This window comes from Thermobia domestica, chromosome 2 (genome assembly GCF_964235325.1).
Source record: "Thermobia domestica chromosome 2, izTheDome1.hap1.1, whole genome shotgun sequence".
Classification (NCBI taxonomy): domain Eukaryota; kingdom Metazoa; phylum Arthropoda; class Insecta; order Zygentoma; family Lepismatidae; genus Thermobia; species Thermobia domestica.
This window is the reverse complement of record NC_137455.1, coordinates 14,060,912-14,088,228: the sequence shown is the minus strand read 5'-3', so window position 1 is coordinate 14,088,228 and position 27,317 is coordinate 14,060,912. Positions and strand designations below refer to the sequence as shown.

Here is a 27,317-nt window from a genome sequence, read left to right as displayed (position 1 = left end):
CCAACGACACATTTCTTGATGTTAGCAGCAGGGTTGGCTGGTTTAAACCTTGTTTTAAACCAGATGTTTTTTTTTTTTTTTTTTTTTTTTCAAAAAAACCAACTGGTTTAAACCAAAACAAGAAAAATGTTCGTAAAAGTGTAAGTGTTCGTAAAATCTTGATGAACACGTATTTGTGGGTTATCACGTTTCACTCCCGTATATTATTCGTATTATATTCAGACCTAAATTCCCCCATTCATTACTCAGAGATTATACTACAAAAGCAACATTTTTTTTTATAAGTTTATGAATGTTTCTTGTGTGATTTTTTTGTTTGTTTGTTATTATGGTTATGCAATTGCAATCAAAGAAAAATTCTAAATATTGTTTCGTTTTATTAATGTTTACTATTGATAAAATACATCGAAATGCCGTACGTTTTCTGGAGGGGTTCATACAAACCCCACGAGAGGTATTTATTGAAATCAGAAGTATCTTTGGTATCTATTTATGTATAGATGGGTCAGAGCTAAAGTGGACTCAAATAATTTGTATCTTTATTCACTTTTCTTAGTGATATGCAAATTAAGTCTTTGTATTCCTTTAACTTGGACTAATAAAAGTTGTAGTGAACTAACTTGGACTAAATTAGTTCTGTACTCTGCAATATTTTGAAACTGTCCATATGTAATGGTTTCACTTGTGCAGTTGTTTATCTTTTTGTCGTTCTAAAATGACTCTTAACAATTATATTAACAAGTATGTAAAGATCAGTACAACTTTAAAAAAAAAAAAAAAAAAAATCAGGAGTCCTTCGTGAGTGAATCGGTAGACGTATCGCATTTGTGGCCAATTAGTCCCGGTTTCGAGTTCAAATGGAGGACAATTTCTCTCGGATGTAAGCCGAGAAGCGGTTTGGATTGCGCTTCAAGCTTGTGACCCCTTCCAGCATAACCCGGTTGTTGCATAATAACACCAAGGCGAAACAAGCTTATTTCTGTCCATATGTAATATAAATACATACAGCAAATTATTTAAACCAAAAAAAAAAAAAAAAACTTTTTTTTTTTTTTTGTTCTTTCAATAAAAAAACATAGGTTTTGCCAACCCTGGTTAGCAGTCCTCTTTTCGTATTGAATGCTTGTTTAGCCTGCGCTATTCTAGAACTTACGTCTTTTTCACATAGACAGCCATAAATTATACTTTTCACATCTAGTGGCAGAAGACAATCGTCATCAAGGATGATCACCAGAAGACCTGCATTAACTCCTTTAAATGTGTTATATAATATACACAGAGAGAGCGGATGGCAGAACCATACCAAGCATAGATCCAAAAGATTGCGTCTCGAGACGCACTTTTCGAGGACGAACATATTTTATTCTTTATTTAATTTAATTTATTTATTTATATATTATTTATCGCTTGTAAAGATGCGTTCTCCAATAAAGTAAGTTAAGTTCTATGCTAAATGAGGCGAAGACACCAATCGTTAATGTTGGCATGACATTGAGAATGTCTGAAATGTGAGCAAACTATCCTGAGTACATAAACTATTTCCCAGCAATAATCCCGTAATTTACCATTATTTTTCCGTTGGATTCACGTCTTTTATTAGTCTTTAACATGTACTTAAAAGTTCTCTTTACTTTATCACACATTGTGTGAGGGAAAGCATTACACTCGCTATATGTGATCTATCGCACAATGGGACGTATAATAGTGAAGGGAAAACTCAGGTGAAATGTAGATTTGCTATTGGATTGATTAATTAGTTCGTGCCATTTGGAACCAATACATACTTCTCTTGTTAAGAGTTGAACTAATCAAAGAATTGATTATGTATTCTTCCCGCAGTGTACACAATCTGTCACCAACGTTCAGGAAGTTGTTGGATGCCTTTACGGAAAGCAGCTCGGTAGTTTGAATGTATAGAAGTTATCAATGAAATTTTGCAACGACTCATCATTTTCGAAGGGTGTGCCATGGAATGCATTCAACAGGGACCGGAAAAGTGGTAATCTGTAGGATCCACATCTGGGAAATATCAGAACCTCCTATTGAAGGTGCTGAATAGCAACGGTTGTCATGTTTGCTATATTTGGTGTAGCGTTGCCTATTTGGATGATTATGCCATGTCGTTTATTTGGCCTATTTTCGTGAAGTGCTGCATGAAGACGTTAGAGTTGACCATAGGATACAGCAGCAGTGATGATACGATTACAGGGTGGGAGTTCATTGTGGATCCCTTCCATGTCTCACTAGAGACACGACATTGTCTTCTTGGAATTTGAAACATGTTTGGGATATGATGCTGTCTTTCCGTTTAGCCAATTCCTTCCTCTGTTTGAAGTTCACGTACAGGCACCATTTCTCATCTCCGGTAACTGTATGTGGGAGAAAGAGCTGATGTTGACATAATTCACGATAGCAAATAGGCAAATAACCACATATGGCAAAGCACTGATTCATATCTGCACTGAGTGAATGGGGCACCCACGAACCTAATTTGTGAACCTTTCCCATACATTTAAGGTGTCGCAGAACAGTTGCATGTTCACTGCCCATCCCAATTCCCAAGTGTTTTGACGTGGGTCACTGTGGATCAAGCCGTTCAAATGGTCCTCATCAAAGTGAGATGAGCAACTAAAACGTGGGAAATCGCTTAGGTCAAAATTTATATTTTGGAACTTGTCAAACTTTTTTTTGGCACTAGTGTCCTCTCCGTACACTGCACAGATTTCTTTGGATGCCTTTGCGGCACTAGAACCTTTCCTTAATTCACAGAGGAAAACTTTTCAGCGCGGAGATTATTTTCCTTTTCAACTTCATATTCCCTACTTCAGATACTGAAAAGCAAAAATTGATTAGCCTCAGCAATCACAAATTACTGACAGCAAAACTACAATTGGCATATTCCACAGCACTGCGAACATCACTGACGTCTGCTCAAATTTTCTGAAAATGAACGGCACGAATTAATGAATCAACCCAATAAAAATGAATAAATTAGTGGAAACTGTAATAATACTATTTTAGTTGCTTTTCTGTATTTTAGTCGATTAATTGGGACCAATTTATATCAGTAGGATAGAAAGTTGAACAAAAAGTTTTCCCTAGTGACCATACAACTAAAGTAATAACGTAAAAATAACTAGTTGCAGTGTAAAATGTAACTAGTGTATAAGAGAATACAAAAGAATAATATAGAAATTAACCAAACTTAGATATAGTCCGCTTTATGTAGAGTCGTTTTAACGTATGATTAGCGTCATATTAAAGGCCTGACTACTACAGGAAACTTGTTAGTCGTACTCTTTAGTATGGCATTAATGATGCGTCGAAACGACTCTACAGAAGACCAAGTAAGTTTTAGTAGGTTGACTGTCACAAAAGAAAAATAATATAGAAATTAACCAAACTTGGATACAGTAAGCTTTAGTAGGTTGATTGTCACATATCTAACCATAACATGTATTGAATTGAAAGTTTATTGAAAGAAAAACAGTATATCGGAATTTCCAGATGTACAGAAGTAATATATATATATATGAATTGCAAAGTATGAAAGGAAACAAAACTATCCATCAACCAGTGAACGAGCTTGCTTAAATCTTAACATGTTCACTACCACTTGAAGCCTCTAGCTCTTTCCGAACATTGATGAGAAATCCCTATTGGAGCGGAGACCAGGGAATTGTTAACGGAAGTTTCATAAGCACACACATTATTAATGTATTCAAAGTTGATAATATTGTCCACATGACTGATATGTAAGAACGTGACTAAAGACTATTCCGTTATATTCTAGACTTAATAATTTCCTAAAAAGTTAGACTTGAAGTTATTATTTTAAAATATTGTACTATTTATTTATTCAAGAATTTAATGTAGCGGAATTATTTTGGCGAAATATAAAATGCGACTAATAAGAAAGAAAAAATTGTACATTATTTGTAAACATTTCGTTGTATCTTAGTTTTATGGTCTCTACATAAGTTGTACCCCTATAAAGTGAACAGACGTACCGTTCCTTAACACACACACACACACACACACACAAAAAAAAAGTGTCTCGTTTTGGCTCTTAGTTGCATAATATAATATTAACATGTTTTTAAAATGTCATAGTTGAGTGTGTGTTTGAAAAGATTTCGAAATTTTGTAATATAGCTTATATTTTTTGAACAGATGTCTCCATAGTAAACTTCATATTTGATAACCTTCCGTGGTTAGATAATCGAAGGTTACTTCTTCACTGGCTTGCATAACGACAAAATAACTATACCTTGGTGGGTTGCCATATTATACCCTAGAGACTTCTTCCTCACGCGTGAATGACTTTCATATTTAAACGACGTAAATAAAGTTGTAAAAACTTTTTATCAATTAATTGATGACCTATTTAAACAATGCATTCCAACTAAAAGGAATCACAGTAATAAAATCTTTCCTGTCTGGTTTAACTGAGAAATAATTCGAAAAATTAAACAAAAATCGTACTATCACAAAAAAGTGGAAGAATACAATAGGCAATAATATATATTACCGCGATAAATTCTATAATTTAAGGAGGGAGATAAAGTCTAACATTGCGAAAGCATACAAAGAATTTCTAGTTAAATCCGAGAATTGCATAGCAGATGATCCAACAAACCTTTGGAATTTTATCAAAAATAAAATAAAACATCAACTAATGGTCCCCTTATATATAATGGCAAAAGACTACAGTGTAAGTGTAACAGGGATATTCCAGAGGCTTTTGCACATTATTTTAAGTCTGTTTACAATCTTAAACCTGCGAGCTATAACACTGATGCTCTAATGTCACACGAACCCAGAAATATACCACTTAACACTTTCCAAATCACCGAAATAACAATGTCTGAAATTGAAAATGCTATTCAAAGGTTGAAAACTAGGACAGCATGTGGACCCGATGGTCTCCCACCCTCATAATAAAGGGAACTATTGATATCATAAAACATCCAATACATATTCTTTTAAACATGTCTGTAAAATATAATGTTTTTTTCAGATCAATGGAAAGAAAGTTTGATATGTCCTATTCCAAAAATTAGCAATGCTAAAAATATAGAAAGCTTTAGACCAATTGCAGTTCTATCTCCATTTGCAAAAATTTATGAATATATAACATATAATCGCTTACTTAATCATGTTAGATCCGGCATCTCTGTATATCAACACGGATTTTTCAAGAATAGATCCACTTCAACTAATTTGGCGATTATATGCCCTAGAGACTTCTTCCTCACTGGTATGAATAACGGCATAATAACTATACCTAGGTGGTTTGCCTACTTATGCCCTAGAAACTTCTTCCTCACTGACATGAATGACATAACAATGACTATACCTAGGTGGATTGCCATATTATGCCCTAGAAACTTCTTCCTCACTGGTATGAATAATGACATAATAACTATACTTAGGTGGGTTGCCATATTATGCCCTAGACTTCTTCCTCACTGGCATGAATGACATAACAATAACTATACCTAGGTGAATTGCCATATTATGCCCTAGAAACTTCTTCCTCACTGGTATGAATAACGACATAATAACTATACCTAGGTGGGTTGCCATATTATGCCCTAGACTTCTTCCTCATTGGCATGAATGACATAACAATAACTATACCTAGGTGAATTGCCATATTATGCCCTAGAAACTTCTTCCTCACTGGTATGAATAACGACATAATAACTATACTTAGGTGGGTTGTCATATTATGCCCTATACTTCTTCCTCACTGGCATGAATGACATAACAATAACTATACCTAGGTGAATTGCCATATTATGCCCTAGAAACTTGTTCCGCACTGGTATGAATAACGACATAATAACTATACCTAGGTGGGTTGCCATATTATGCCCTAGACTTCTTCCTTACTGGTGTGACTATAGCTAGATGGATTGTCAAATTATTACAGTTTGCTGAGTGTTTCGTTTCTTATTTTCCAAATCTGGTCATTTTGTTCTATTGTTAATAATTATTCAGAATTTTGAATACTTCGTATCCTGATGAGCAGTAGTGCTCTTATCTATTTGTTTCTTTTGGGTATTATCGCCGTATATTTTCGACACTTCATAATTAGTTTTATAGAAATGTTTCAACCTAATATTGAATTTGATAAGTTTAATATTATTACTCATGAAAAAAGTGATTCTTCTGCCTGATTTATTAATTGTTGATGCCAGTATCATTAAGCGAAATCTAGTTTTATCAAGCAAGTAGTGTATATTATTTAAAAAAAAAAAAATAAGTCATGTGCCATATCAGTTTTATTCGATGTTTAGAACGACTGTGCATCGAAGGCTCATTAACTCGACGATTGTACGCAAACACCCAAAACAAACTAATATTATCTGGCGCCTATAAGTGAAAGAAATTTAAAATCAACTTTTGCCAACAGCAAGCTTGTGGCAAACCAGGATGGTATCTGGAATATATATCTACCAGAGATGGAGTGGATCGTGGGTCAAGATTTGAATGTGTTAATGGGTCGTAGGCCAATAGGATGTGACCCACCATGACCCATCGACCCACTTTGCTCAGTGCATTGTAGACATCTTCTTCTGAACACTGGTGAATTTGTCTACGTTTTACTTTCAAGGCCTCTATTTTATTTCCTTTTTCATTTGTTTCTATTTACCTGAGATGAGTATATCTATAAATATGAAAAAAGAACTTCAGGCACTTTCGGATATTGATATTTGTAATTGTAATAATAGTAATAGGACTTGGCTTTAAACACAGCCGAATTTTACACCCTTTTTCGTTTCTTTACGTTGATCTACTTTACCTTGATTTGAGACTTTCAAATTTCATCCTATTTTCTACTGAAAAGTATCTGTAATTCAACAAGGAAATGATTATATATGATAATTAAATTGAAATTCGTCGTAATATGGCCTTGACAAACACTTTACCATTTTATATCGTGCAGGTCACATCACCGGTATTGTAACAGAGCGATACATGAGCGATTGACCGTAGAAATTTAAACTCTGATTAGTGATAATTTCACAGGCTTGTTTTTATTACAAGTGTAAACTCTTTAGTCAGTGAAGAGGAGGGGGTGGATCATGGGTCAGAGTTGATGACAATGGGTTTTGATGGGTGGTGAATCAGAGTGGGTCATACCCAGACAACAGGTACGTTTATGGCACATGTGCACTATCCATGCACAAGCCGTACATGTGAATTTTCGTGGATGAAGCATACATACGTAACCCGTGTATGTCCACATGTGCATTTGCGTGGGTTATGCACACGTACATAACCCGTGATTAAGTCGTGCATGTGCACATGTGCATTTGCATGGATGAAGAACACATTTATATAACCCGTGCCTAAGCCGTTATGTGCACATGTGCATTTGCGTGGATGAAGCACACGTACATATCCCGTGATTAAGTCGTGCATGTGCACAAGTGCATTGCCATGGGTGAAGCACACTTTTATATAACCTGTGCCTAAGCCGTTATGTGCACATGTGCATTTGCGTGGATGAAGCACACGTATATAACCCCCATACGGTAACTTTTAATTTGTACGAAAAGGGTATAATTTTAAGGGCAGATAAATAACTTATTTGCATTTCATACTCTAAACTATCCTCGGACGCGCCCAGAAAGAGTGCACTACTGTATATACTTCTGTTTATCTTGCTGATGCTGATGGTGGTGATTTATTGAGCTTAAATGATAGTTTCTATAGCTTTGTTTCTGGAGAAAGTGCCCCATGTGCAATGTGCCGCCAACTACCATCGATACGCTGTCGCCTTTTGGCGGATAGCCGCCGAAGTGAAGGAAAAATGACTGTTCGAAGCGGAAATCCACCGAAGCGGCTGCCGTCAATAGGCGGCAGCACTGTACTGATGTAACTACTGTCAGACAGTTCGTAGGTTTACATAATTATTTCGTGACCGATTACAGCAGAAAATGTTGCGTTATTTGTTACTGGGCAAACATGTCAAATATACTACCTAAAGCTTTGCTCATTGCAAATAATAAACTCCAAAAGTAAAATTCTCACTGACAATTATTAGTTACTTTGATATATTTGGAAGGTGATGTCGTTAGTGTTCCTTCTGGCCAGAGAGAAGGCGTAACCTTCTGTGGCCCGCCCATCTACGGATGGGAATGAAATTGCTTTTGTATGTATGTATGTATGTATGTTAGTGTTCCCCTTACTCTATATCTTATATGTTGCAGATATGCCACAACCTCGGCCGCCCATCCACGCACTCCAATTTGCTGACGACACAGCCTATTTCGCCTTGTGCTCTTCTGTTGATCGTATCAACACTACTCTCCAACCAGCAATCGATCAGTTGGTCACCTGGTGTCTGAAGTGGAAACTCAAACTAAACCCCGCCAAAACCCAAATGGCATTATTTGCCCGCAACCGCAACAAATTTTGTCCAACAAGAAATCCTGAGCGTCTGCATCTTACGCTTCTCGGTTCACCGTTGACCTTGTCCAACAGTGTTAAATATCTAGGCGTCATTTTTGATAAACATCTCACCTGGAGAGCCCACCTTTCTCAGTTACAAACTAACATTCGACGCCGAATAAATTTGTTGCGAAGCCTCTGCGGCACCAACTGGGGTCTCAACACCAGGCTCCTTCTTCATACGTATAAGGTATTTGTCCGCCCAGCTCTTACCCATGGTCATGTTGTTTGGTTGTCTGCTCCTCAGCACTTCTACACCAAATTACAAGTCCTGGAACGTCATGCTCTGCGCACCGCTTATTTCTTACCGGCAAATACTCCTACTAGGGAGGTCTATCGGCACACCACCATACCCACGCTTTTACAACATCTATATCGTCTCCGTACTCGCTATATACAGAGCCGTATAGCTGAGGCACATCCAATTCTTGGTGCTCTGCTAGATCAGACTCCTGCACGACATGGCATGCCTATCCACCGGTTGACCATCTACTTGCACTGCATGAACTTCACCAGGACACACCAACCTATAACCCACGTCGTCGCATCTATCAAAGCCATCTGCATATCTATAGTCCATAATCTCTCCTACCCTGCACTTCTTCTACCGCATCTAAAGATATAATAATGATCGTACATCAACACCATCAATAGCTTCCTGTATCCCATCTATAAACAGGCACTTCTAACAATTCTGTTTTTCCCCTGGCCCCGGAGAAGGCGTTACCTTCTGTGGCCCGCCCAGTTTCGACTGGGAATGAAATTGCAGTTTTAAAAAAAGTTGGTGTTACAGGGGGTATTACAGCGTAAGGCACCAAATACATAAGCTCCTTTTTTTCGTTGGATCTCGAATATGCTTTTACATCACCTCTGCATCACGAGGAAATCACTATGTGTTCTGCATGTAAATCATATGTGTGCTACGTGTAATTCATCTGTCCTGCATGTAAATTACCTGTGCCTACATGTACATCGAATACGTGCTACGTGTAAATCACCTGAGCGGTAGGTGTAAATCACTTGTGAAGATGTTGAATATGACCTGTTACGCAGATGTGCATCACATGTACAGGCGTGCATTTATACAGATGATGCACATGTTGCATCCGTGCAATTGTACATGTACTATACGGGTACTGTACGTGTATTGTGCTGTCTGGGTAGTGGGTCCTGGGTCAGAGTGGGGAACGGTGGGTATTGGGTCAGTGGTTCGTGGGTTAGAGTGGGTCTTGGGTAGTGGGTCAAGTTTTCATTGACCCACGACATCTCTGATATCTACCCAATCCGTGAGATTTATTAGCGTTGATGTGAAATGATACCGTGAATGTTCACTGACTAGGAACATATTATATACCAAAGCTCAACTTGAAGACTTTCCTTACGTGGCTGAGAGTGTACGAGGTTATTGCCACTAATCAGACACTTAATATGATCTAAGATAGATAAGTCGAATTGCATTTGCATTGCTACAAAAATAATGCTTTCCTATCAATGGAAAAAAATGTTCGTCTATATAACAACTAGTGTGGTTAAAGAAGATGCACAACATTAACTGGGAAGTCTTATTCAATGTTCCACATTACCTCATACGTACCGCAATCGAAATGCCGTCTCTTATTATATTGATATTTAGGTAAATCATTTAAAAAAAAAAATTAAAAGATAATCTACAAATCTCTTCTGATCCCTTTGCTCCTACCTACTCAAAGATTGGAAATTCTACCAGAATAAAGAATCCCATATTTCCTGTTATTTGACACTTCCAGCGGCCATTTTCCAGTATGGTGAGCGAAGGCAGGTGGGATATCAGGGGACTTTTAGTATATTGTTTAAAACATCATTCCCAACGCTATACCAATTATCAACTTGTTACTAATTTGTTCCTTATTTTTTGATAATTTGACTGCACCTAGAAGATTGTATACTGTACTGGATATTAACTTCCTGAATACAGGCATTAAGATACTTAATTAACATCTTATTTAATATTAGCTACCAAGATTTCACGAATTTCTTTGGTTACTGGGTAATAGAATCAATATAGTATCAAAACGATTGAAGGATTTTTCAAATGCTTTAAAACAAACTGGAATTCTTGTGGTTGTGTCTGGTGAAATCGGTGCATAATGGTGATAATTGAGAAATGAAATATCTAGGTAATATGTGATATAATACTTTACCTGTCAGCAAAAGCTTTGTGGCAGTCGGGACATTCAAACGGCCTCTCGCCTGTGTGGAGACGCAAGTGGCCCTTTAGTACCCAAGGACGGTCAAACTTCTTGGAGCAGAAAGGGCAACTATGCTGTACCTTCTGGAGGCAGTTGTCTCCTCTGGAAGCCTCAGTTGGAGTTCGTTTGTCACTCCCTGTAGTTGCCTCTGCACTTGTATAGATCATTTTCTTACGCACAGTCTTTGTATTTGGTTCTGTATTGAATTGCGGTTTTTCTTTTACCTTGTTTGTTGTTGCGTACATGTTACTGGAAGACGATGTTTCTTTGCTCTTCACCTTCTCTATAGACATACCAGCAGGCAATCCAGTTGTTTCGTTAGTTCTAGGTAGTGGAAGGTTAATAATCACTATGTTTCCTTTGCGTCTATGCGTCTTGTGCTGTTGGTGAGCGACACTGTATTTATCATGCATTGTAACTCCGGGTATTTTAAATTCTGTCCGTTTATCTGCATCTGGTGTGTTTTGTCTACCTGTATTTGCTTGCATAAGGGAGGACTTCGTGATAGAAACACTTCTTGGACTTATTGCAGCACATGAGATATCTTGAATTTCAGTTGTCAACATATTTGATATTTCTCCAGCAGAACTTTTCTCCTCGCGTGAAGCATTCGTACTTCTACAAGTTTCTTGAATATTGCTAGAATTGCCATAATCTATATAATTTTTAATGTTTTTGTCATCAGCTTTCCTTTTGTAATAAGCGCAGGTCTTTTGAACTTCCGTTGATTCACATATTCCACTATCTTGCGCAGTGTTGCTAGAAACAGTATTCAATCTTTGATTGTCAATGTTCATATGCACATTCAAACTAGAGGAATCGGTAGTGTTAGAAGATTCAAATGCCGGTGATTGATAAGGTTCGCTATGTTCATTATCACAGTTTGAATCACTCCTTGTATCTTTTCGCACTGGTACTAAGGAAGTTTCGATCCAGTTCTGGTCGAATGTTGGTGAGTCATCTCTCACTTTACAACACCGCTGTTTTAAGTAATATTGTGTGACAAATGGCAAATTGTTCGCTCTCTCTTCATAACTAGTTACTTGTTTCTTCACGTGTAATTTTGGTTTCTTTAGTGAAGGTTTGATGTCTGCGTTGGGTGATTCTGAAAAGAAAAAAAAAGCGAAGAAAACGTTGTTGAATTATCATTGTCATAAGTTGCTTTACAGTCAAACATGATATTTTGCTTCCTATGGTGACAGCAGCACCTGCGACGCCACAAATGGGTCTCAATCTTTCACATACTATAGTACTGGAAACTGAATTGGATTTTGAGAACTCCATCTACAGTCTCCAGTGTTTCAGCATTTAAACAAAGTTTACATGTACTTGTGTAAGTTAAAACTACTTAAAATTTCAATATAATCAGAGAGTTGCCTTGTAAGTGTCTGTGACTGATATAATAACCATTCAGTTTATAACTTCACTTATTATTAACGGTATTCCAGGAGGGTATCCGTTGAAGCTGTATGTTTATTTATCAAATGTTGATGTTCGCAAAGTATCTCTTATTATTGAAATATGCTTCTACTGATTTCGTTAACCCATTGCAATCATATGACAAAGTGTGGTCTAGCTTCAGTAGTCGAGTCGACATTTGGAAAAAGACGACAGCCAACAAAATGAGTTGCATTTATACAATTGTTGTGTAATATTTAATCGTGAACTCGCTACAAGTTAGTATTTTTACAATGCGTGTCATAAAACTCACTGCTGTGCAATGGATTATATTCATAAGTTAAGAGCTTTTAAAAAAAGTAAATTTGAGAAAAGGAAGTAAAAAAGGAACAAAGTACTTTTGATTATTTTTAAAACGAAAGCTACAAACCATGTAATTTCAATGGAAAAGGAAACTCTCAAAACATTCAAAACTCTGTTAGTGCTCAAAACACTGACTTTAACATTAAAGTCAGTGTTTTGAGTACTAACAGAGTTTTGAGTATTTTGAGTATCGTCTGGCTTGTTTCTTCATTATTCACATCCAAAATAAATTAGGACGTAGTTGCTCTACGTTTATGAATACTGAAGTTTATCGGCTCTAACACTGGAGATGTAGTTTTAAGTGAAAAACATTTAGTGTTAAGTTTTGATGAAACACAGCCCTTTCGAACTGTACCCTCAACATATGCAGACGTAAAACCAGATCATCTTAAAGTTGTTTGATGTAGTACAACTGAAAAATCTAACTGCAAATCATGATGAAATAAATCAAACAGTCATTCGCAGTGACCCAACTTAACCATCTACCTTTCTTCCAAATGTGAATAGTTTTCCTCGTTCGTTGCTGACAAATAGGGCCTACCCTTAAAAATAATGAAATAAACTGAAATTGAAGTGTATGAAGTCAGCATAAAAAGTGCTCTTCGTTTCTGTCGTTGGTTGTATACATTATCAAGCTGATCAATGTTGCCAACTATTGAAGATCGTTCTGATAATTAGTAAGCGGGGAAAAAACTGCACGAGAGCTCATGAGAATAGTGCTAACCATCAGAGATGGAGTGGGTCAAGAATTGTGAGTGTCGTGGGTCAACAGGACGTTACCTACCAACCCACTCTGCTCAGTGCATTGTAGACAGCATCTTCTAAACACTGGTGAATTTGTGTACGTTCTACTTTCAAAGTCTCCATTTTTCTTTCTTTTTAATTTGTTTCTATTTACATACCTGAGATGAATATATCTAAGTGAAAAAAGAACTTCAGGCACTTTTGGATATTGATATTTGTAATTGTAATAATAGCAATAGGACTTACTACTTGGCTTTTAAGATGCAGTCTGCAGGGCTCCTACTCGTCCTGGAAATCCTGGAAATGTTCTAGAATTGATTTTGTCCTGGAAACATTCTGGAAAGGTCCTTGAAAATGCATTTTTGTCCTTGAAATTTACAGAAATACTGAATGTCAAATTTTTCATAATTATAATGAAGATTTTAATTGATTGCTATTTTTGTTTGCTATTCCTGTTTTAGTGCTGAATAATAACTTGTCATGATCCTGCATGTGTTGGGTGGTTGGTGGGACAACTTCTCTCGTCTTCTTTTATCTACTAGTCTGTCAACCCATTCTTGGATGCTGTCTTCACTAGCACTGTCCTCTAGAAACTGTGCTTTGTACCAGTATCAATCCTCCATAGATTGATGTGTGATAACATTTCCCATAAAGACCTTACTTCAATCAACTTCATGAACGAAAAGCTCCATCATGCCTGCATGCCTAACATACATGCGCTATATGGCAGAGCTGGAAAAAATAAGGATTGTTGAAAGATAAAGTCAAGTACAGAGCAAGAGGAAAGATATAAGTGAAAATGTACAGCAGCTGCAGAGAAAGAAAAGGAAATTGATCGAAACAAGTGAAGCTTTGGAGACTGAAGCAAACCAGCTTGCACATAAAACAGAACAGAAGTCTTGCCTTACTTTATTGGCAAAGTCAAATGCTATCCGTAGAGTAGCTTCCCAAAAAAAAGAAAGAAATTGTGTCTATAGGTGAGGAAATCATACAACTCCGTACTCAGTTGAAAAACTTTTGTAGTCTTGAAGATGCCATGCACGAAAAATAGATTTTTTTGTTTGTAAATTTGTTCGGTGCACAATTAAAATGTCATATAGGAAGAATGTAAAGACATGTACTGGATATGGGTGGATTGGGTGGCTATAAGGGGAGTTGGGAGATCACCAAAAAAAAAAAGCACATTAAGCTCAGCTTTATGTATTTAATTGTCTATTAACACTGTTCTTGTATTAATATTCACTGCATAAGCTACTGTACTTTTCATTTTACTATTGTGAGTTCTGAACCTACAGTTGCAATCCTGCTATACCTTCCTGTGTCGAAGTCCTGGAAAATTGGTGATTTGTCCTGGAAATATCCTGGAAATTTTTTTGGGGGAAAGAGAGTGGGATCCCTGAGTCTGAGAGTTTTTCGAGGAACTAACTACTGGAAAAAATATTTTTGAATCATCAGTAATATATGAATTATTATATTTAAAAAAAAATGAATGTACTATGTGTGCCTGATTATGACGGCCAAATTACAAAGTCAAATGAAATGACTTTTGGTATATAGTTAAGCTCCAATCTCAACTGGGATGTTATCATATCGCTTTCATTATAATACATATATTAAGAGGGGTGCGGATCCGAATTTTTGCAAAAAAAATTGAGTATCTCACAAGCCGTTCAACTTACGAAGCTGAAATTCGTTATATTAACTCTTTATTAAAAAAATAAACAAAACGTGTCCTAGCATTTTTTTTAAATCTCTTATATGGGGGAGGCGCTTTCTATATATGGGAAATTGGTAGTGGATTAATTTGTAAAAATAGTCGAAAACGATCGATATCAGTTGAGAAGCAAAAAATACAGTGCTTTACACTTTAAATCCACTGTTTTCTATTATGATAATTGCTAAAATTTGTGTTTATTATATGGAGCGTGGAAGTTCAGAGCACAAGGCAATCAAGCTATAAAGCTGTGAGAAAACTAGACATAAAATTTGAATTGTAAGCTTAATTATATGCAAATTTTAAGTTTGTACGGTATGCTTAATTATATGGAAAATTTTACATTTTTTTGCCTTTACGTTGGTCTACTATACCGTGATTTGAGACTTTCAAATTTCATCCACTTAAAAGTATACGTAATTCAACAAGGAAATAATTAATCGTAATTTGGCCCATGACAAACACTTTATCATTTTATATCGTAAAAGTCAGATCCACTGGTATTCTAACCAGAGCGCTGTTTGAGCGATTGACCATAGAAATTCAAACTCCAGTTACTGATAATTTCACAGCCTTTCTTTATTACAAGTGTAATCTCTTTAGTCAGTAAAAAGGGCGTGAATCATGGATCAGAGTTGATGATGATGAGTTTTGGTGAGTTGGAGTGGGTCAGAGTGGTTCATGGTGGGTGGTGGGTCACGGTGGGTCGTGAGTCAAGTTTTCATTGACCGATGCTGTAAGATGTGTTAAGCGTAAGATGTGTTATATAGCCGAAGCCTCACTTCCGCTGTTAAAAGTGACTTTTCAATCCCATTTCCGAGCGATCCACCTACTTCTTGAGACCGTGATGAATTGACACGCTCAGATCCAAGAGCACAAGTTAACCTCCATCTCCCTGTAGGTTGTTCCGGGCAGGTGCCCGCCCGGTAGGTAACTTCCACGCTCCATCTTTAGTCTTCATTCAATATATATGGAAATGAGAAACCAGATGCGAACAGTGTTAACGCTAGAGGAGAAGGGAGGGCGGCTGCCCCCAGATATGTTGTAATGTAGGTCAAATAATATAAAACAATCATTTTAAGTACAACTTATACAAAAAAAAAAAAAAAAAAAAAATAGCTCCCCTCAAAGTAATTGAAGATGGCGTCATTACTGGATGCGACCAAGGTAGAAATTACGCAGAATTCGCAATTACACACATTCCTACGAGTTCCAGTCTCTCCTGAGCACACTTAATCACCATTATAAGAAACAGAAAAACATAGTCAAAAGTATTTGTATAAAATACCATAATCCTTAAGAGTCTTCATACCGGCGAAATTAAAATACCGCTAATTTTACAGTAATTATGTGATATCTTCAAATAGACAAACGATAATTGAAATATGGAAGAGCGCCCTAGACAATATTATTTTGCGTGAGGTACCGTTATCACAAGTCGCCTAGTGGCTTTATGTTTTCAGCTGTTTAGAAACGCGAAAATAAATGCCAATTTTCAAAATGGCTCCTAATCGAAAGCAGATAAGTGAGTCGTGATAACGGTTTCTCATGTAAAATGATATTGTCTAGGGAGCACTTGTTCCATATTTCGATTATCTGTTATCTATTTGAAGATATCACATAATTACTGTAAAATTAGCGGTATTTTAATTTCGCCGGGATGAAGACTCTTTAAGAACAATAAGGAACGATGATGCTCCTTCTTCTTCTTGTTCACCTCAACCAAATAGGTTGGTGGGTAACATGGAAATTTTAAAACTTTTCTCTCGCTTGGGAGAGCTGTTTTATACTTCGATAAGGTTTCTTCTTCGTAACTACTCCTAGATATTCTGTCCTTGGTCTTTCTCTTCCTGTTTTTCCTTCTGCCTTTCCCTCTATCAGCACGGTGATGCAATCGGAGTGTCGAATAAGATGGCCAAGCATGCTGTTGCTTCTTTTTCCTATTATCTTCATGATCTGTCGTCCTTTATTAACTTCCTTTAGTATTTCATTCTTCTTCCTTTAGGTCCATGATATGCGCAGCATTCTGCGCCGACACCACATTTCAAATGCTTCCAGCTTTTCTCAGTGTCCACATTTATAATCCGTAAAGCCCCATGCTCCATACCAGGATCTTAATAAATCGTTTACAAACGTCCAACGACACATTTCTTGATGTTAGCAGCCCTCTTTTCCTATTGAATGCTTGTTTAGCCTGCGCTATTCTGGAACTTATGTCTTTTTCACTTCTTCCGTCCGAAGATATACTTCCTATATAGGATAAGATAAGATAAGATATGCTAAGATAAGATGATAAGATAAGATAAGATAGGGGAAAGTCTTAACGTCTTCGATTTTTCTCCATCTAACCATACGTTTGCCTCTTCCTGTCCTGCTCTTGTGCACTTTATCACTTTGGTTTTCTTCCAATTTATCTTCATTTTGCATGTTTTCTCTTGTTGGTCGTTCAAGTTTGAAAGTGCTTCCTGCAAGTCTTCATCGTTCTCCGCTATCAATGCTATGTCATCAGCAAACCTTATTGTGCTGAAAACCTAACTTTTTACTTTTACGCCTTTCTCGTTTTTCGCATAGAATTCTTTCATAGCCTCTTTTATATAGACATTGAACAGGAGAGGTGAAAGTCCACATCCTTGCCTCACTCCTTTACTTATTCTTGCTTCCTTCTGATTTCTTCCTATAACAGTTGTCTGGTTCCTATAAAGTTGGTATATTATTCTTCTGTCTCTGTAATCCACTTTCAGATTCTTCAACGCTCTGAACATGATATTCCAATCTACGTTGTCAAAAGCTTTTTCTATATCTATAAAAGCTATCACAATTAGTTTGTTCATTCTGATGTGCTGTTCCATGATCAACCGTAGACTCAGTATTGCTTCCCTTGTTCCCCCTTCCTTCTGAATCCAAACTGGTCCTCCGATATCCTTCGATTTTCCCTTCTATTCGTTCTGCGATAATTTTGCACAGTATTTTTGATGCATGGGAAAGCAAACTTATCGTTTTATGTTCTTCGCATTTCCGTGCGCCTTTCCTCTTCGGGATAGGGACCAATATCCTTTTCTCGAAGTCTCTTGGTATTTTTCCAGAGATGAACATTTCATTAATAAGATTAAATGGTTTCTTCTTTGTTGCTATTCCGAGATTCTTAATCACTTCCATTGGTGTTTGCTCTATTCCTGGGGCTTTACCATGTATTTTCTCCAAAGCATTGTCAAATTCGCACTGTAAAATTGATGGTCCTAATTCATTTTCATCGACATCTTCTTTCTCTATCTCTTCTTCGTTCACTTTGTCTCCTTTGTAGAGTTCTTCAATATATTCCTTCTATCTTCTTGTTATCTGCTCCTCTTTTATTAGCGTTGTTCCGTCCTTGTCTACGATAATGTCTGTGCCTTTCCTTTTCTCACCGAACTGGTTTCTAATCTTTCTATATGCCGTTTCTGTATTGCCTTTGACTATTATTCCCTCAATTTCTTTGCAGAAGTTATTTATCCAGTTTTCTCTGGCCTTCTTTACTTCTCTGTTGATGTGATTTCTGCACCTTCTGTATTTGTCTTCTTTGTTTGTTATCTTGAACTGTCTTCTTTTCTCCATCATTCCCAATATTTCTGCTGTTGTCCAGGGCTTATATTGGGTTCTCGTTTGTCTTCCTATGTGCTCGTCGGCAGCTTTTATAATCTCTGCTTTCATGGCTTCCCATTTCGAGTCAATGTCATCACCTGCTAAATCTACCTTGGAAGTCTCTTTGTCGGTCGCATTTGAAAATTCCTTTTTCATGTTTTCATCTCTTCTTAGCTTGATTGTGTTCCATCTTTTGTTTGGTGCTACCATTCGCTTTCTCTTTAGCCGGAGTTTGCTCTTCATCAAAACTAAATTATGGTCTGAGTCAATGTCTGCTCCTTGGTAACTCTTACTATTCTTTACTTGATTTCTAAATGCTTGTCAGACCAGTATATAGTCTATTTGATATCTTTCTTTGTCTACTGGTCTTGTCCATGTGTATCCCTTAGTTAATGGTTATTCGAAGAGAGTGTTCGTTACAGTCAGATTATGGCTTTTGCAGAACTCAACTAATCGTGCACCTCTCGCATTCCTTTCTCCTAGGCCGAAATTCCCAGTTACATTTTCTTCTTTGCTTTCGCCGACTACTGCGTTCCAGTCACCCATGATGATTAAATTGTCCTGGTCTTGAACTTTCATCAATACTTCTTCTTTTAGCTCATAGGTTTCTTCTACTTCCTCATCTGTGTAGCTTGATGTAGGCATATATCGTCATATTCCTCGGTTCGGTTGCTATCTTCAACATTACTATCCTTTCATTGTATCTCCAGCTGCCTATAACTTTCTGTCCTATCTTTTTATTCAAGGCAAAACCGACTCCTGCTGTACCGTTTACAGCTCTTGAGTAAATTATTCTGAAGTCCCCGCTCCACATGTCTCCTTCATCAGGTCACCTAACTACGCTGATTCCCGAGATATCTATCTTCATACGTTCCATTTCTTTCTTCAATATTTTACAATTTTCCACACTGTAACAGGGATCGCACATTCCAGGTTCCTCTCCTGCAGTGGTTTCGACCAAGGAGGCTCTGCTTTGTTTCCCTCCACTGCTGGGGACGATCCTCTGTGAAACAATAGTGTCGTATTCCCTAATATTACATTTTCTTATTTTTCTTTTCATGTTGTTCTCTAGGGACTGAGGAAGGTGATGGTGTCCCAAGTCCTTCCACCTTGTAATGAAACAGCCATAGAAGACATCCTGTCCCTGCCTTTTTTTTTGTCCACATCTGAACCTTGCCGATGTCAATCATCTTCAGCCTCAGTGTGGTAATGGTAGAGCTGCTGCCCACTACCATATCTCTCTTCGTCTGGCTCCTACCCCTAAAGATCTGTCCAGCATGGGAAGCCCTCTGATAGGGAAGCTATTTCCGGCATAGCTCTTGGGATCATTAGAACATGCAAGCCCTCACCCCCCCACCGCGGCAAGGTGGAGATATTGAAAGAGGGGAATGATACTCCAACAAACCTTTTTGTGAATAGGTACACGACACACCCTATTGCAACCGATTCGGACAATGGACACATTTAGAGCTACATGCTTCATTCTCATTATAAGGTGCTGCCCTCTCAGAATGAAGCCGAACTCTAATAGTATGAGAGTAATTTACGGGCAGAACACTAATCTAATGCAGGTTTCATTATGGTCAATGCAGTTTAAAAAATATTGACACATTTTTAGTACTAGGTATATTTTGCTACCAACTTTCTCCCCTGGTTAGTAGCTAACGCGTGCAACTTTGGTGCACGTGGTCCTGGTATGATTCCCGGTGGGAGAGCGCAAAAATATTAAATTAACCATCTGTTTCCTTTAGTTTACAGGACATAACCGTTTGCACATACCTAAACATGGTACTTGTAGCCGATCAATATAAACAAAGTAGTACATTTTCCTGCTCAGAGATGTCTCTTGTATTCACTTCCTCTTATAAAGGAGACACGTGGGTCGGGATAAGCCTAAATATGCTATTGTGTGCTTACAACAGACAATTTAAATCCAATTCCAATGGGTTAATAACTAAGCAAGTGGTTATAACATAATTTTAGCTTAATTACTCGTGAATTGTGGATATTCGTGCATGCACCAGAGAAAACCCTCTACCCCTGAGACATCGTGTCGTCCTAATGGTAAAACTTACGGTCAACAGAACCTTATCCGTATGCAACCAACCACTCATCAGTCAAGGTCTGGGTTGCATAAGCAGCCGGCGCTCGCTAATTATTATTTCTATATAATTTTTTAAAAATAATTTCACGATACAACGATAAGATTCAGGGAAAGTTAGTGAAAATGTTGTATTTTTATCTCTACAAAATTTCCGAGTTTTAGTGTACAAGTAAATGAAATTTAAGTTGCAATATTCGACTCATAACAAAACAAACGGGTCGCGGTGGCTTAGTGGTAGAGCGTTCACCTCTGGTGCATGGGGTCCTTGGTTCGATCCCAGCTTTGAGGTGGACAAACACCGTGTGTGTGGGTTTTCTCGGGGTTCTCCCGTTTCCTCCCACTTTCTTTATTCTATCATTTCACTCATTCCTCAACATCACCGTCGTCTTTAGTCTCGCCGTTATAAACGTGGGACGTAAAATTGAAAGATTTCATTTCTAACACAACAAACAAAAACAAATGTAACATATTAAAAGCATAATATAATAATAATAATAATAATAATAATAATAATAATAATAATAATAATAATAATAATAATAATAATAATAATAATAATAATAATAATAATAGAATATTCACATAAAGAATATTTTAAATTTTCACGTTTACGAAGCGTCTGGCTTGCTTCCAGTTAGTGTTCGGAATGACCAAGAGATGGCACGGCTATCAAGAACAAGGAAAGTACGGAAAAAATGTATCTTCGTATTTGATAGAATTTGTTGTTATTCTAAGATCTTCAGAGGTTCACAAATAAAGTAAGTTATCTTAGATTTTAGAGAAAGGATCGAAAGTGAATTAGTTTAAACTAGTGAGAACTATATATATATATATATATATATATATATATATATATATATATATATATATATATATATATATATATAAACTTGTGTGTTTTATGGGAAATGTGTGTTTTATGGAGTAACACCTTTTAATAATCGAGGGAGGGAGTTCAGGGGAACTTAGGGAAGATGGTCATCCTTGAATCCCCCCTGGCATCCAGGATTGGGGGATGGTCACCCCTGAAATTTTAGAATTTCAGGTTGTGATAATTTCAGAAGTAGCCTGGGGAAATAATAACTCCCCGGACATATCTCCGATCGTGGTCAATGGGTTATGAGCATGAGACGAGAGACGAGACATCCTCTGAAATTTCGTCTCGTAAACAAGAATATTCGAAAAATTAAATAAAATCTTTCAGTTTAACGTCCCACGATTATACCCTTTAGGCTAACGGATACGATGATTAAGACAAGCGAATGATGACGGAAGAATTGGTGGAATGAGAATGTGGAAGGAAACGGGAGTACCTCGAGAAAACCCAGGACACGATGTTGTCCACCACAAACTTACTTGGTCAGGGATCGAACCAGGGACCCTATGTAGCAGAAGTAAGCGCTCCACCACAGCCACCGTGCCCTCCCATGAGAATATCCGAGTCCAGCTAGTGAAATATCTCGAAAAAAAAAAGTCTGGCTTTTCAAATTGTTTACAAAATAGTATTCACTCAGAAAGAGGGATTCTGGTTCTGGATTTAGGATTTTAGATTTCTGGGCTTTTGGCATCTTATGGCCATTTAGCTCGTCACGTTTGAGGGTGACGTCCCACGACGAGCACACTTTCCGGGGAAAGGGAAGGAAGAAAGAATTGGGGAAGGAAGGAAGCGGCCTGGGACCTATAAGTTAAGTACCACCACGGCATTTGCCTGGAGTGAATGAAGAAAATCCAGGAAAACCTCATTCAAGGTGGCTGGCCTGAAAAAGCTGTTACACTTTTTCGACCGAGTACCCCCGCCGGGAATTGAACAATCTGGTTCTGGAGATACTAGTATTGGTTCCAAGGCGAGAGAATGGCTAAACTTAGTAATTAAACTTCCGAAATCAAGTTTTACTAATTACTAGCCTTCGACTAGCTATGGACTTCCTTCCCAGAACCCACAATTTGCTCGGTCTACCTGTGCATATCCCTAACATACTCGAATCTTAAGGGATTTCGACACATGGCCATCTTATTATAAGCGAAGTGCCAACAGTATCGGACATCTAAGTTTCTTTTCGAATCTATGAGATAAGTAAGGGGTACATCATGAAAATAATGAAATCATATTAATGTCAGACATGTCTTACAAGATTAAACATTAAAAAAAAACTACAAAAATTAAGAACGCACTAAAAATGAGGAGTTGAAACAACTTAAAATGATTACTAGCGTGTCGCTTGTGTGTTAATTCAGCACCAGCTTTTTTTTTTTTTTTTTTGCCAGCTAGCCGACGCTAGCTACTACCCGAAGAGGGTTACGCCATCTGTAGGGGAAGAGATGTTTAATACAATGTGCTGTTCAGGAAGCAGTGGTTGGGATATGGGTTGATACATAAACTTTATTGTTCAAATTGTGATTGTCATTATGGCCTTTAACCATAATCATGAGGTAAGGGAAATACATAAGCTTCAGTGAAGGAAAAGCATAACTGTAAAATGATATGAGATGAGAAGATGAAGTGAAGTGCGAAACTCACTACACTACAGAAGTGGATGATTGTTGTGCAGGCGCTGGATAATGTATTTGGTTCGGAGTGTTTCTAAATGATACAAGATGTGTGGAAACGTAAGTCTGTCATAAAGATCTTGAGTGGGACTTCGTAATTTGATACGGAAAGCGATTCTCAAAGCATGACGTTCCAGGATGCGTAATTTCCCATAGTAGAGGATCGGAGTAGATATCCAAGCTGTAAATCCGTACGTGAGAATAGGACGGAGAAGGACCTTGTATGTGTTGAGAATTGTATGAGCATTGAGTCCCCAGGTAGTTCCAGCAAGACGTTTCAGGAGATTGAGGCAAGAGTAAGCCTTCTTGGAGATATCTTTTAGATGTGCTGTCCAGGTTAGATGCTGATCGAAAGTGACTCCAAGATATTTGACACTGCGAGTAGGATTGAGCAATACATCTTGCACTGTGAGGTGCAGAAGTCTTGGATTTCTGTGGACACAGGAACGATGCTTCGGAGCAAGAAAGAGAATTGCTTGAGTTTTTGCAGCGTTTATTTTTAGTCTCCAGTGAGAGCACCAGTCAACAAAGGCATTGATAGAATCCTGTAGAGCGAGATTGAGTTGGTGAATGGTTTTCCCTGTCGCAAAGAAAGCAGTGTCATCGCCATACTGGAAGAGTTTAACTGTAGCTGGAACAGGAGGAAAGTCGGAAACAAAGAGAATATATAATAACGGCGACAAAGCCGATCCTTGGGGAACTCTGGAATGGAGAAAAATGGGAAATGAAAAACTGGAGTTGATACAGACGTATGCCAGTCGACAAGAGAGAAAATTAGAAATGAATCTGATGTAAGCAATAGGCAACCGGAGCTGTTTGAGTTTATAAATGAGAGCGGGATGCCAGACCTTGTCGAATGCCTTTTCGAGGTCAAACAGGACCAAACATGATGAATTGCCTGTGTTAAAGTGATTATAGATGGAATTGGAAAGGCGAAGTAACATCATTTATGCTGAAAAAATTCTGAAACCAGCTTGTTCGAGTGGAAGGACGTTGTGTAGTGCCAGGTACGGATGAAGACGTTTAACAATAATGCGTTCCAGTATTTTACTAAAAGTTGACGTTAGTTGAATAGGGCGGTACGAGCTAACAGAGGCAACAGGTTTATGTGGTTTTAGGAACATTAGGGTTTTTGAAGTTTTCCAATCAGCAGGTATAAAGCCAGTGCGAAGAATAAAGGTATAGATGAGACAAAGGAGATATAAGACTACGTTCGGACTTTCTTTAATGTGTCGATATGTAATAGAGTCCATGCCAGGGGCTGTGTTATGTCTATGAGCTACCACTGAGGTTATGTCAGAAATCGAGATCGGTGCAGTAAGAGGATTGTTTTCGGGTAAGGTATGATGAACATTAGGCTGTAGATGAGGCGAATCCAGATTGAGGTTGCCGATTGGATGAGAACGATGGGGATATTCAGGTGCGAGAGGTGTAAAGGTGTCGTGGAGATACCTGGCAAAAGCATTGACTTTATCTGTATCAGTATGAAGCGGAGTATTGTTGTCGATGAGAGGATATGTTGTAGCACCAGCTACATCGCCTTCCGAGAATATAAGAAATAACTTGTGACTACCTGGAAAAATTTGCATTGATATTTATCGTTTAATATGAGCAAAGCTTTGCGAAATATATTTGGCACTTATGCCAAGTAACGAATAATGTTCTATGTTTTCTGTCATCGGTCACAATAATATTGTTGTAAACCGGCGAATCGTCTGACAACAGTTACAGAGGCAACAGTTCTGCCATCTTCTGTTCATACGAACTAAGGCACAAGAATAACAGATAAAGAAAATAGATGGAAGCACTGCTTTCTGTATAACTGTTGTCAGATGATTTACAGGTTTACAACAATATTATTGTGACCGTTTACAGAAAGCATAGAATGTTATTAGTTACTTGCCATAAATGCGAAATAAATTTCTCAAATCTTTGCGTATACAAAACAATAAAAAAACAATGGGAATACTCACAGGCAGTAACGAGGTATTTCTGATATGCTCTGAAGGTGATGTGCTTGGTGTTTAATTGAAACACAAGTAACACCATGAAGTGGTAGTCATTTTGTGTTGTTTCAACACCTCATTTTTTGCTGTGTATATTTTTAAAATTAAAATGAGAAACAGTTCAAATTGACACACCACATAAAATGTTACTAGTTAGGACTCAAAGTAAAATATAATTGCTTCCTTTATGTGAAACGAATAAAAAGAACTATGAACTTAAGAGCATGTCTGAAGACACTACTGAATATATTAAAGTAAATAACAAAAATCTTGTGTTATCGTTTCAGAAACAATAATAACACAATCAAAGAAATGTAAATCCATAATCGCAGTACTGAACAAGGAATGTGAAAATATTAATTAAACCAGTTTCACCTTTACATAAACAAGCACTAGACCTACTTGCACAGATCACATGTATAATACGTAGTCAAGATTCTCTCGACCTGTGCATTCAACATGAGCCCATCCCTGACACAAAATACACCGCACCCACTTTTCCTTTACTGTCTCCGAGCAAATGATGCATGCAGTAATGATAGCGACATTTGATCCATTGTTACACTCTTCGTCACCAGTGTCAAAATTCAATGTTTTTTCTAATCGTCTTCGTACTTTTTTTGCACTCGTCTGTTCGCTTTCATTGGCTGCCTGTTCGTTAAGTTGTCCTTGTCTACTAGAAACTGAATGTTCTTCAGTTTCGTTTCTCTTCTCAGCTTTTCCTGTATAGAGTTGTGCTGGTATGAAGATCTCTTTAGCTATTGTTTGAAATTGTCTTGAGGTTGACGACATACTAGGACCGAAGGAAGAATTTCTGGAGATGGGCGAGAAGTCTTGCTAACGGAACTGTGTACTATACCCTATGAATTTGATAAAATTGTTTCTGAAGATGTTTCTGGAATGGCAGAAGGTTACATTGGGGGATTGGCATCTGGATCGACACAGAAATATACTAATGGAAGGAAATCCAATTCAGTAAAGTCAAACCTATTCAAAAGGGCGGCCTACAGCCCAGCGCAGCTAAAGGCTGATCTTTCTAGGTCCAGTGTTTCGTTCAGGAACAATGTTCCGAGGGGGAAGACTTAGCATTCTGGGGGGGGGCACTGCTGATACTATTCTATTTATTATTAAGTTATAGACGTATTATTTTGGTTTCCTCTGGAGGGCAGTGCCCCCCCTCCAAAGAAAAAGGTCTGGAAGCAACACTGGCTAGTTCTATTCTGTAAATGGCACTAAACGCTATGTTTACCAAACCAGCCACGTTTTTCAAGAGAGCATACTTTCTTATCCTTCTTTCTCTTCCTCGTTGTAGGCTGCATTAAATGGTTTAATTATAGCTGTAATCTGTGCGTCATGTGAGGAGGAGGCTAATCATATGAATGCTATTCTCTTTAGCATACAAAATAAGCAGAAAGTTTTTGTAGGAAGTGTATTCGTCAACAATCAGTAGGGCAGGGTTTTCTTCTGTTGGATTCACTCGAGCAATAAACGAACGTTTAAACACATTTCCGAAAACTCATAGCTGTCATCCATTCACTTTCTTCTGCAATGAAAGCGTTATTTTCAGGAGCATTTTTCTTTAGTTCCTCAGGCATCCTTTTCTGCGGAGACAAACTAAAGGGGACGGAACTGACCGACAGTTGCATTAATTGTGAGTAGCACTATGATGTCTCTGCCTCTTTCTTTTGAAGTAATTTCTCTGAAATGTTTCTTTCTTTTCCGAGACAGAACTTTAATTGCATTATCGTGAACCACCGATACTCCAGTCTCATTCACAGTTAAATATTTTAGAGTGTTGAAAGTTGTACTTTGCAAGCAGCTTTCCATATTTGTTAAAATATAAATCAACTTGCTTGTCACTAAAACCGAGCGCTCTCTGCATGCTCGTCGATTCTGAAATATGCTAAGTGATTTCAGGATGACGTTTCATGAAACTATAGTAGAATTTATGTCTAGCACATACTTTTTTCTTTATTAAATTGATGATTAATTTTGAGGTGCTCTGTAAACCGAAGACATTTCAAAAACTCCTTTTTTGTTCATTGGCAGCAATTAGTTGTCAAGTCCTTTAGATGATTAACAAGCTGCGTGTCTATTTCTTCTGAAAACGCTTTACTAAAACGGCTTCT

General features: G+C 37.6%; 1 protein-coding gene across 2 annotated transcripts in view; it reads right to left on the bottom strand.

The window, feature by feature from the left end:
- Nucleotides 1-27,317, bottom strand: part of LOC145670404 (uncharacterized) — a 60,566-nt gene that overhangs the window by 20,622 nt on the left and 12,627 nt on the right. For both annotated transcript variants that reach the window (XM_081739055.1, XM_081739050.1), the window contains exon 2: nt 10,647-11,799. In XM_081739055.1, the coding sequence (XP_081595181.1) occupies nt 10,647-11,799 (1,153 nt within the window). The remainder of the gene's footprint in view (nt 1-10,646; nt 11,800-27,317) is intronic.